Source organism: Dendropsophus ebraccatus, chromosome 14, assembly GCF_027789765.1.
Source record: "Dendropsophus ebraccatus isolate aDenEbr1 chromosome 14, aDenEbr1.pat, whole genome shotgun sequence".
NCBI lineage: Eukaryota > Metazoa > Chordata > Amphibia > Anura > Hylidae > Dendropsophus > Dendropsophus ebraccatus.
Window position 1 is genome coordinate 63484025 of NC_091467.1, and position 12577 is coordinate 63496601.

General features: G+C 50.2%; 1 protein-coding gene across 3 annotated transcripts in view; it reads right to left on the reverse strand.

Annotated features, from left to right (window-relative positions):
* Window positions 1–10190, reverse strand: part of MYOCD (myocardin) — a 30575-nt gene extending 20385 nt beyond the window's left edge. Inside the window, exon 1 of one of the 3 annotated variants that reach the window (XM_069951780.1) lies at window positions 9526–10190. In XM_069951780.1, coding sequence (XP_069807881.1) covers window positions 9526–9793 — 268 coding nt within the window. In that variant the 5' untranslated portion in view covers window positions 9794–10190. The remainder of the gene's footprint in view (window positions 1–9525) is intronic. The other 2 variants (XM_069951779.1, XM_069951781.1) reach the window with 2 other exon arrangements.
* Between the last annotated feature and the right edge of the window lie 2387 nt (window positions 10191–12577).

Below are 12577 nucleotides of genomic sequence, written 5' to 3' on the forward strand. Positions count from 1 at the left end.
ACTACTATAATACTGCCCCTATATACAGGAATATAACTACTATAATACTGCTCTCTATGTATAACCACTATAATAATATCTTTTATAATGTTACAATGACTATTGAGCAGACTCCAGTGTATCATCCTGCAGCTGGCCCCCTCCCCCATTCATGGTATATACAGAGAACGTGTGGCGTACAGGCGGCAGCTGCTGTAGTCACATGGTGGGCTGTGGGAAGGGTTAATGGGTCTGGCACAGTATTTCAGGGCCTTTCTTCCTGTCTTTTTCTGTTTGATGTAAGTTGGAACCATATGACGGTGGCACCAGCAGCGGCAGTGGCGGTGTGTGTGCAGGACCCTGGGGTCTCACTGCCTGACCTGCACTCAGCTGTTGAGCAAGCAGTGAGGATGATGGAGAAATAGGTGTATGGGCCGAGCTGACAGCTGCGGGGCGGTGTCGTAACAGTGTCCCAGCTCATTACACAATGTAACGGTGCTCATTGCATGGAAGGAAATTACTCAGAGGAATCAAAAGTAACCAACAGAGCTGACAATCAAATCCACCGCCCTCCCTGTATAGTATTGTCTCTAGTATCTGCATCACATATGCTAGGTGGCGTGAGGTACACGGACTACATACATCTGAGTGATATCACTGAGGCATGAGGTAAAGAGTACACTGACTACATATACCTGACTGACATCACTGAGGTACAGAGTACACGGACTACATATACCTGACTGACATCACTGAGGTACAGATTACACGGACTACATATACCTGACTGACATCACTGAGGTAAAGAGTACACAGACTACATATACCTAAGTGATATCACTGAGGCAATAGGTAAAGAGTACACAGACTACATATACCTGAGTGACACTGAGGCATGAGGTAAAGAGTACACTGACTACATATACCTGAGTGACACTGAGGCGTGAGGTACAGAGTACACTGACTACATATACCTGAGTGACACTGAGGCGTGAGGTACAGAGTACACGGACTACATATACCTGACTGACATCACTGAGGTACAGATTACACGGACTACATATACCTGACTGACATCACTGAGGCGTGAGGTACAGAGTACACGGACTACATATACCTGACTGACATCACTGAGGTAAAGAGTACACAGACTACATATACCTAAGTGATATCACTGAGGCAATAGGTAAAGAGTACACAGACTACATATACCTGAGTGACACTGAGGCATGAGGTAAAGAGTACACTGACTACATATACCTGAGTGACACTGAGGCGTGAGGTACAGAGTACACTGACTACATATACCTGAGTGACACTGAGGCGTGAGGTACAGAGTACACGGACTACATATACCTGACTGACATCACTGAGGTACAGATTACACGGACTACATATACCTGACTGACATCACTGAGGCGTGAGGTACAGAGTACACGGACTACATATACCTGACTGACATCACTGAGGTAAAGAGTACACAGACTACATATACCTAAGTGATATCACTGAGGCAATAGGTAAAGAGTACACGGACTACATATACTTGAGTGACACTGAGGCATGAGGTAAAGAGTACACTGACTACATATACCTGAGTGACACTGAGGCGTGAGGTACAGAGTACACTGACTACATATACCTGAGTGACACTGAGGCGTGAGGTACAGAGTACACTGACTACATATACCTGAGTGACACTGAGGCGTGAGGTACAGAGTACACTGACTACATATACCTGAGGGACATCACTGAGGCGTGAGGTACAGAGTACACTGATTACGAAGTGACATCACTGTCAGCTACAGACTACAGATACCTATTGCCCAATATGAAGGAATATCCTTACCAGGATCTAATCATATTGGGGGGGGGAGGGGTGCTACTTCTGATGACATTTTTTACAAGACCCCAGAACATATTGTTCCCAGTCGGTGTTTTCTATAGAAGATGATGAGAAAACATTTAAACATTTTGCAATAAGAAAACTATAAAAACGTTGGGTTTTCATAGACTTGAGAGATGATTTCATCCCTTTAAAGCGATTTTCCGGGACTCTAAAGTCTGTGACCCGATGCACTGATCGAGTAGTGTGGACCCTGAACAGTGGTCCCTGGGACCGCTACAGTAGGGCGGAGACTGGATTTTAACATTTATTCTGCGCTGGATGGAATGATCATGTCTGAATCTTGCTTTTTCCTATGGTCGTAGAAGGCAGACAGAAGCAATCAATCCCGCACTGCGCTGTCTATGTCCTGTATGATTGATTGTTCATGTCTGAATCTTGCTTTTTCCTATGGTCGTAGAGGGTAGACAGAAGCAATCAATTCCGCACTAAGTCCTGTAGGATTGATTTTTCATGTCAGAACTAGGGATGAGCGCAACTGGAGCATGCTCGAGTCCGATTGTTCGGCATTTGAATACTAGAGGCTGAAGAAGTTGGATCCATAGGGCGGCATCCAACTTCTTCAGCCGCTGGTATTCAAATACTTAACGATCGGACTCAAGCATGCTCCAGTTTCACTCATCTTTATATAGGATGTAATCCTATTGTAAACTGTTCAGACATGACCAGTCGATCCTGTAGTACTGATTTCTTATGTTTTTTTCATACATATGTGCAGGTTCTATATAGATTTATTACTAATATTTTACTGCATTAAAGGGGTACTCCGGGGAAAATCTTTTTCTTTCAAATCAACAGTTTTTTTTAGAAAGTTGTACAGATCTTCTAATTAAAAATCTCTAGTCTTCTATCTAGCTGCTGTATGTCCTGCAGGAAGTGGTGTTTTATTTTCATTCTGACACAGTGCTCTCTGCTGACATATCTGGCCGAGACAAGAACTGTCCAGAGCAGGAGAGGTTTTCTATGGGGATTTGCTGCTGCTCTGGACAGTTCCTGACATGGACAGAGGTGGCAGCAGAGAGTACTATACCAGACTGTAAGGAACGCCTCACTTCCTGCAGGACATCCAGCAGCTGATAAGTACTGGAAGACTTGAGATTTTTTAAATAAAAGTAAATTACAAATCTATATAACTTTCTGACACCAGTTGATTTAAAAGAAAAAGATTTTCACCGAAGTAACACAACAACAAACAGCTCCCAAATCTCAGGTTCCAGGACTACTCTATGTTTGACATGGCGTAAAGAGAGATATTGAGGTTAGGCTTTGTGTGGTGTTACCCTTTAAATTATGAAATCATTGTAAATTTAAAGGGAATGTCCACTTTTGCACTCCTCATTCCTGGCGTAATGATTGATCACCAAAATCTCTGACCCCAATGTCTGTAACACTAGACAAGAAGAGAACAATGCAAGAAGCCAGAGCATCGGAAATGAGAATTTTATAGTATATAAAGTCATAGTAACCATGGCTGTCATATGCGCTTCCTCCACTAGGGGTCAGTGTTGCTCTGGGAGACTCTGAATCCTGGTTCATGGTTAATGTTGCAGGCACAGCTGATAGCGCAGGCAGCCAGAGTGACAGGAAACAGTGTCGCCTTATCTGAGTGTTACCTTAATGGTTGTCACTGACCCCCAGTACCTGATAAGAAGCCTCTCCACCTTCCAGAACATTCCAGACCTAAAACAATCCACTGACAGATACATTTCGCCATCTCTACGCTTACCGGGCATCGGGGCGGACGCCATATTTTTATTCAAATTAGTCGATTTTATTAACTTTAATTATAACGGATATTAAATTATTAGTAATTAATATTCAGTAAAACCACAAAACGGCAAACAGGATCGCGGTGTGAGTTTGTTATTCCGTTAGGTTGGTGGTCTGCCACCTGCAGAGGCTGATGGGAGTTGTAGTCTGCAGGCAGCAGAGCCGCTAAGAGTCAACATGGATTCCCTGGTGTAGATTAAAGGGGTTTCCCGATTTTACAAAATATGAGCAAATTTTATAGATTTTATAGTCTCAGTCACTGACTAATGTGGTCGCTGAGCGTGCCCCTGCTGGTATGACATCACACATCACATGACTCGTATCCTTTGCTGTCTGGAGGGATTGTGTTTCACATGCTGGGCAGTGGTTCTAGAGATCTAGAGGACAACAGAACTGCACTGTGAGGAATTATAGCATCTTACCGTATACCTTATAATAGATGAGAATGCAGGCGGCAATGTCTGTGAGAGGGAACAGGAATCATGGGAAGTCTAGTTCTTTGTAAGCCCCGTCAGCATCAAAACAAGGGTGCAGCACAGACATTGGAAAATAACTACTAGCGGAGCAGGCCGCATCACCTGGGGCTCATTCACAGTTTTTTTTTTACTGGATCGGAAAACCCCTTTAAGGATTAGTTCATAAAGTTACACATTTGACCCCTGACATGTCATAGTGTCGGGGTTACGGGCAGCGCACAGTCACTGGACACCGCACGGTCAATACCCAAGTAACATAAACACGTATATGGATATCAGGTAGCAGAGCTGAGTTTGTCAAGTTGTATTATCTGTGAGGTCACATAGGACTGTGAGGGTGTCAGCTCTGCTACATCCAGATGACGGGTCACCCAGATATAAGCTGTAGGTTATCTATTATCCGATGGCTGACAGACGTTATGGACTGGAGGAAGCTGCAGATGTAGCAGAGATGAACTTGTCGTGTGTTTGTTATTGCCGCCATGATATAATATACTGTGGTTTGTCCTCAAATAACAATGTTACTGTTACTGACAAACCGAGCTCTGCTACATCATCTCTACTGTGTATGTAATGTATCTAAGCACGGCTGATGTATCAGCTTGTTTAGAAAAAAGTATGTCTGTGCGCAATGGTGGAAGCAACTGAAGAGGACACTGACTGCACCTGCAGGGAGCACTGACCGCACAACTGCTACAGGGGGGCACTGACCATAGCTACAGGGTGGTACTGATCACACCATAGCTATAGGGGGGCACTGACTGCACCACTGCTCCTGGGAGGCACTGGCCGCACCAAAGGTACAGGGGGGCACTGATCGCACCACATGTACAGGGAGCACTGACCGCACTACAGGTACAGGGGGGCACTGACCGCACCACAGCTACAGGGGGCACTGACTGCACTACAGGTACAGAGGGCACTGACTGCAGTACAGGTGCAGGGGGCACTGACCACACAACTGCTACAGGGGGCACTGACCATAGCTACAGGGTGGTACTGATGACACCATAGCTATAGGGGGGCACTGACTGCACCACTGCTCCTGGGAGGCACTGGCCGCACCACAGGTACAGGGGGGCACTGATCGCACTACAGGTACAGGGAGCACTGACCGCACGACAGGTACAGGGGGGCACTGACCGCACCACAGCTACAGGGGGCACTGACTGCACTACAGGTACAGGGGGCACTGACCACACCACAGGTACAGGAGGACACTGACCGTACCACAGGTACAGGGGGACACTGACCGCACCACCGCTACAGGGGGGCACTGACCGCACCACAGGTACAGGGGGACACTGACCGCACCACCGCTACAGGGGGGCACTGACCGCACCACAGGTACAGGGGGACACTGACCGCACCACAGGTAAAGGGCGACACTGACCGCACCACAGGTACAGGGGGACACTGACCGCACCACAGGTACAGGGGGGCACTGACCACACCAAAGGTACAGGGGGACACTGACCGCACCACCGCTACAGGAGGGCACTGACCGCACCACAGGTACAGGAGGACACTAACCGCACCACAGGTACAGGGGGACACTGACCGCACCACCGCTACAGGGGGGCCCCGACCGCACCACAGGTACAGGGGACACTGACCGGACCACAGGTACAGGGCGACACTGACCGCACCACCGCTACAGGGGGGCACTGACCGCACCACCGCTACAGGGGGGCACTGACCGCACTACAGGTACAGGGGGACACTGACCGCACCACAGGTACAGGGGGGCACAGACCGTACCACAGCTACAGGGGGGCACTAACCGCACCACAGGTACAGGGGGGCACAGACCGCACCACAGGTACAGGGGGACACTGACCGCACCACCGCTACAGGGGGACACTGACCGCACCACAGGTACAGGGGGACACTGACCGCACCACAGGTACAGGGGGACACTGACCGCACCACAGGTACAGGGGGACACTGACCGCACCACAGGTACAGGGGGACACAGACCGCACCACAGGTACAGGGGGACACTGACCGCACCACAGGTACAGGGGGACACTGACCGCACCACAAGTACAGGGGGGCACTGACCGCACCACCACTACAGGAGCACTTACCGCACCACCGCTACAGGGGGACACTGACTGCACCACAGCTACAGGGGGCCCTGACTGCACCACAGCTACAGGGGGGCACTGACTGCACCACAGCTACAGGGGGGCACTGACTGCACCACAGCTACAGGGGGGCACTGACCGCACCACTGCTACAGGGGGGCACTGACCGCACCACAGGTACAGGGAGCACTGACCGCACCACAGGTACAGGGAGCACTGACCGCACCACAGGTACAGGGGAGCACTGATTGCACCACTGCTGCACGGGGCACTGACCGCACCACCGCTACAGGAGGGCACTGGCTGCACCACAGGTACAGGGGGCACTGGCCGCACCACAGCTACAGGGGGGCACTGACTGCACCACAGCTACAGGAGGGCACTGGCTGCACCACCGCTACAGGGGGGCACTGACCGCACCACCGCTACAGGGGGGCACTGACCACACCACCGCTACAGGGGGGCACTGACCACACCACCGCTACAGGGGGGCACTGACCACACCACCGCTACAGGGGGACACTGACCGCACCACAGCTACAGGGGGGCACTGACCGCACCACAGCTACAGGGGGCACTGACGACAGCTACAGGGAACAGTGACCGCACCACCGCTACAGGGGACACTGACTGCACCACAGCTACAGGGGGGCACTGACTGCACCACCGCTACAGGGGGGCACTGACCGCACCACAGCTACAGGGGGGCACTGACCGCACCACTGCTACAGGGGGGCACTGACCGCACCACAGCTACAGGGGGGCACTGACCGCACCACCGCTGCAGGGGGGCACTGACCGCACCACAGCTACAGGGGGGCACTGACCGCACCACAGCTACAGGGGGGCACTGACCGCACCACCGCTACAGGGGGCACTGACGACACCACAGGTACAGGGGGGCACTGACCGCACCACAGCTACAGGGGGGCACTGACCGCACCACAGCTACAGGGGGGCACTGACCGCACCACAGCTACAGGGGGGCACTGACCGCACCACCGCTACAGGGGGCACTGACGACAGCTAAAGGGGACAGTGACCGCACCACCGCTACAGGGGGGCACTGACTGCACCACCGCTACAGGGGGGCACTGACTGCACCACCGCTACAGGGGGGCATTGACGACAGCTACAGGGGACACTGACTGCACCACAGCTACAGGGGGGCACTGACGACAGCTACAGGGGACACTGACTGCACCACAGCTACAGGGGGGCACTGACCGCACCACAGCTACAGGGGGGCACTGACTGCACCACCGCTACAGGGGACAGTGACGGCACCACCGCTACAGCACTGAGTTTACACGAAACGATAATTGGCCCGATCATACGATTAACGATGTCGGAGTAACGTTTTTTTTTTCCATAACGATCAGCGTTTAGACGGTACATTATATCGTACGGAAAATCGTTTTGCAATCGTTTTGCGATCGCTTAAGCCTATCTCACACATTGGTTAAATCGGCGAACGACTGTTTACACGGAACGATCTGCGAATTCTTTGTGAACGACGAACGACGATTTGAGAACCTGTTGAAAGATCAAAATGAACGATTTCTCGCTCGGCGTTTCATCGTTCGCTGCGTTTACACGTACGATTATCGCTCGAATTTTATCATTATTGCGCAAATCTGCACGATAATCGTTACATGTAAACGCACCATTAGACAGACTAATTACCCTGCAGCTGCAGAGAGACTGAGCAGACTGCAGGGACACAGCTGACACCAGAGGAGCGGAGGGTTCCGGATCCTGCAGCAGTCATCGCATCAGGGGATCAGCAGAGATCAGGGGATCAGCAGAGATCAGGGGATCAGCTACAGAGCAGCAACATTTATCAGATATAACAAAACAGTCTGCTGTATGCAGCAGAGAGGAGGTTGTCAGCTGTGGTATAAATGAGGTTGTCAGCAGTTGCAGAGCCGCAGTTACAGGGGTGGAGGTTTCAGCTGTGTTGTCAAATACCGTAAAGCGAGACATGTGGTACGAATATCCTCTGTGTAGCAGAGCTGAGTCATTTGTCATCAGCGCTATGTCACCTATAGCAGAGTTAAATGTAGCAGAACTGAGTATGACATGTGGTTGTGCAGTTTGTTAGTCCTGAAATAACTGATTTAGTCAGCAGTAGCAGAGCTGAGTTTGTCAGTCCCAGAATATAAGAATTTATCGGCAGTAGCAGAGCTGAGTTTGTCAGTCCCAGAATATAAGAATTTATCGGCAGTAGCAGAGCTGAGTTTGTCAGTCCCAGAATATAAGAATTTATCGGCAGTAGCAGAGCTGAGTTTGTCAGTCCCAGAATATAAGAATTTATCGGCAGTAGCAGAGCTGAGTTTGTCAGTCCCAGAATATAAGAATTTATTGGCAGTAGCAGAGCTGAGTTTGTCAGCTGCGGCAGAGCTGTATGTTCCTGCTGTAGTCACAGTGACTTTATCAGTCCTGGAATAATGGAGTGTATCAGGCTTAGCAGAGCCCAACGTGTTAGAAGAAGCCGAATTAAAGTTGGCTGTTATAGCGTAATACAGTTCGTCAGTCCTCGAAGAGCTGAACGTGTCAGCTGTAGCAGGGCCGAGTTTGCCAGCAATGTCACCGATGTGTTTATGTACAAGTGACTGTCAAACTATGGAACGTGTCAGATGTAGCTGAGCTGACCGTGTCAGCGGTTCTGAATATGTCAGCTAAAGCCGTCACATGGGCAATAGCTGGATTTCAAATGAATGAAAGCTGAAATTGTCAGGTGTACAGTGGCTGAAGGTTTTAGATGTAGCAGAGCCGGACTTGTCAGATGTACAGTGGCTGAAGGTTTTAGATGTAGCAGAGCTGAATTTGTCAGATGTGCAGTGGCTGAATATGTCAGATGTAGCAGAGCCAGACTTGTCAGCTGTACAATAGCAGAATAGTTTAGATGTAGCAGAGCTGAATTTGTCAGATGTAGTACACTGACTATTCTGGATGTAGTAGTGCCGGATTTGTCCTATGTACAATCGCTGAATATGTCCGATGTAGCAGAGCTAATAGAGTACATTGATTTTTCTGAATGTAGCAGAGCTGGATTTGTCTGATGTAAAATAGCTAAATGTTGGATATAGCGGTGCTATGTGTAGAATATGAAATGTGTCAAGTGCAGCTGAGTTAGTCAAGTACGCTAAAACTTTATAATTTCAGATGCAGCAGAGCTGAGTTTGCCATCCGCAGCAAAGATATATGGGCCATATACAGTCGTCCTGTACCGTCAATGACAAACTCAGCTCTGCTACATCTGTACGTAATGATGAATGACACCCCCATTGCCCCACTTTACCTGATCTGAATTTGCTCCGTATCAGTAAGGACTGCTCACATCCCAGGAGAGTCATGATGTTCTTCTTATTGCAATTCCCAAAAATCACAAATGAGTCCTTGAGAAAAACACCATGGGGGAGGCGAGAGCGCCCAACATCCAAGCGTAGCCCCTGAGCCCGGCCGGCTCTGCTACCTCTGGAGTCAGTCTGGAAGTCTCCGAGGATTTGGTCCCATCCAGCACTGACCTTAGACAAGAGGCAAATGCTTGTTGTGGGGCTGAGCGGCATTAATTAAGCTCCATCCTCCTCCCCTCCCATCCTCAGTGATGTCCTGGCTCCTGATGATGTCATCGGCCGGGATATGTGATCCCCATCCTCAGCAGCAGCAGTCAGAGCCTCCAGAGCTGCACTCCCAGCAGCACCACTATTCTCTCAGCTTCCTCCTCTTCTCTGTCTGACGCTTCTTCTCCTTTCTCTTCGTGTAACCAAAACGTTTCGTCACAAGGAAATTAACCAATTTTTACCTGCTGAGACGGAGGAGAGCTGAACGTGCGCAGATGTAGCAGAGCTGGGTTTGCAGATGTCCTGTGTAAAACAATATGAAATGACGAGCGTTAGAGCTGCTCCCATATGTGCGGCAGATGTAGCAGAGCCGAGGCTGACACGTTACTGCGCGCTGGCTGATAATACCGCAGCCTGGATGACGGATAATGATATCACGGTGAGTTGTGCCAAGTGACAGACTCTGCTCTGCCGGTCTGTAAATGTTTCTGGAGGTTCTCGACACTAAAACAGTGAGATAATATGGTGGGTTTCACCTTCCCCTTTTTTTTTTTTTTTTTTAAAGAAGAAGAGAAATAGAGAAGAGCTCAGAAATACACCATAATATCTGTTACATCATGCTGAAAAAGACTCATAGCAGTGCCTGACAGGTTACCGCCATACAGTGCTCATAGCAGTGCCTGACAGGTTACCGCCATACAGTGCTCATAGCAGTGCCTGACAGGTTACCGCCATACAGTGCTCATAGCAGTGCCTGACAGGTTACCGTCATACAGTGCTCATAGCAGTGCCTGACAGGTTACCGCCATACAGTGCTCATAGCAGTGCCTGACAGGTTACCGCCATACAGTGCTTATAGCAGTGCCTGACAGGTTACCGCCATACAGTGCTCATAGCAGTGCCTGACAGGTTACCGCCATACAGTGTTCATAGCAGTGCCTGACAGGTTACCGCCATACAGTGCTCATAGCAGTGCCTGACAGGTTACCGCCATACAGTGCTCATAGCACTGCCTGACAGGTTACCGCCATACAGTGCTCATAGCAGTGCCTGACAGGTTACCGCCATACAGTGCTCATAGCAGTGCCTGACAGGTTACCGCCATACAGTGCTCATAGCAGTGCCTGACAGGTTACCGCCATACAGTGTTCATAGCAGTGCCTGACAGGTTACCGCCATACAGTGCTCATAGCAGTGCCTGACAGGTGTTCGCCATACAGTGTTCATAGCAGTGCCTGACAGGTTACCGCCATACAGTGCTCATAGCAGTGCCTGACAGGTTACCGCCATACAGTGCTCATAGCAGTTCCTGACAGTTTACCGCCATACAGTGCTCATAGCAGTGCCTGACAGGTTACCGCCATACAGTGTTCATAGCAGTGCCTGACAGGTTACCGCCATACAGTGCTCATAGCAGTGCCTGACAGGTTACCGCCATACAGTGCTCATAGCAGTTCCTGACAGTTTACCGCCATACAGTGCTCATAGCAGTGCCTGACAGGTTACCGCCATACAGTGTTCATAGCAGTGCCTGACAGGTTACCGCCATACAGTGCTCATAGCAGTGCCTGACAGGTTACCGCCATACAGTGCGCATAGCAGTGCCTGACAGGTTACTGCCATACAGTGCTCATAGCAGTGCCTGACAGGTTACCGCCATACAGTGCTCATAGAAGTGCCAGACGTGTTACCGCCATACAGTGCTCATAGCATTGTCTGATGGGTTACTGCCATATACCGTCTTACTGCCATACCGAGCTCATAGTAGTGCCTGACATGTTTCCACCATACAGTGCTCATAGCAGTGCCTGACAGGTTACCGCCATACAGTGCTCATAGCACTGCCTGACAGGTTACCGCCATACAGTGCTCATAGCAGTGCCTGACAGGTTACCGCCATACAGTGTTCATAGCAGTGCCTGACAGGTTACCGCCATACAGTGCTCATAGCACTGCCTGACAGGTTACCGCCATACAGTGCTCATAGCAGTGCCTGACAGGTTACCGCCATACAGTGCTCATAGCAGTGCCTGACAGGTTACCGCCATACAGTGTTCATAGCAGTGCCTGACAGGTTACCGCCATACAGTGCTCATAGCAGTGCCTGACAGGTGTTCGCCATACAGTATTCATAGCAGTGCCTGACAGGTTACCGCCATACAGTGCTCATAGCAGTGCCTGACAGGTTACCGCCATACAGTGTTCATAGCAGTGCCTGACAGGTTACCGCCATACAGTGCTCATAGCAGTTCCTGACAGTTTACCGCCATACAGTGCTCATAGCAGTGCCTGACAGGTTACCGCCATACAGTGTTCATAGCAGTGCCTGACAGGTTACCGCCATACAGTGCGCATAGCAGTGCCTGACAGGTTACCGCCATACAGTGCTCATAGCAGTGCCTGACAGGTTACCGCCATACAGTGCTCATAGCAGTGCCTGACAGGTTACCGCCATACAGTGTTCATAGCAGTGCCTGACAGGTTACCGCCATACAGTGCTCATAGCAGTGCCTGACAGGTTACCGCCATACAGTGCGCATAGCAGTGCCTGACAGGTTACTGCCATACAGTGCTCATAGCAGTGCCTGACAGGTTACCGCCATACAGTGCTCATAGAAGTGCCAGACGTGTTACCGCCATACAGTGCTCATAGCATTGTCTGATGGGTTACTGCCATATACCGTCTTACTGCCATACCGAGCTCATAGTAGTGACTGACATGTTTCCACCATACAGTGCTCATAGCAGTGCCTGACAGGTTACCGCCATACAGTGCTCATAGCACTGCCT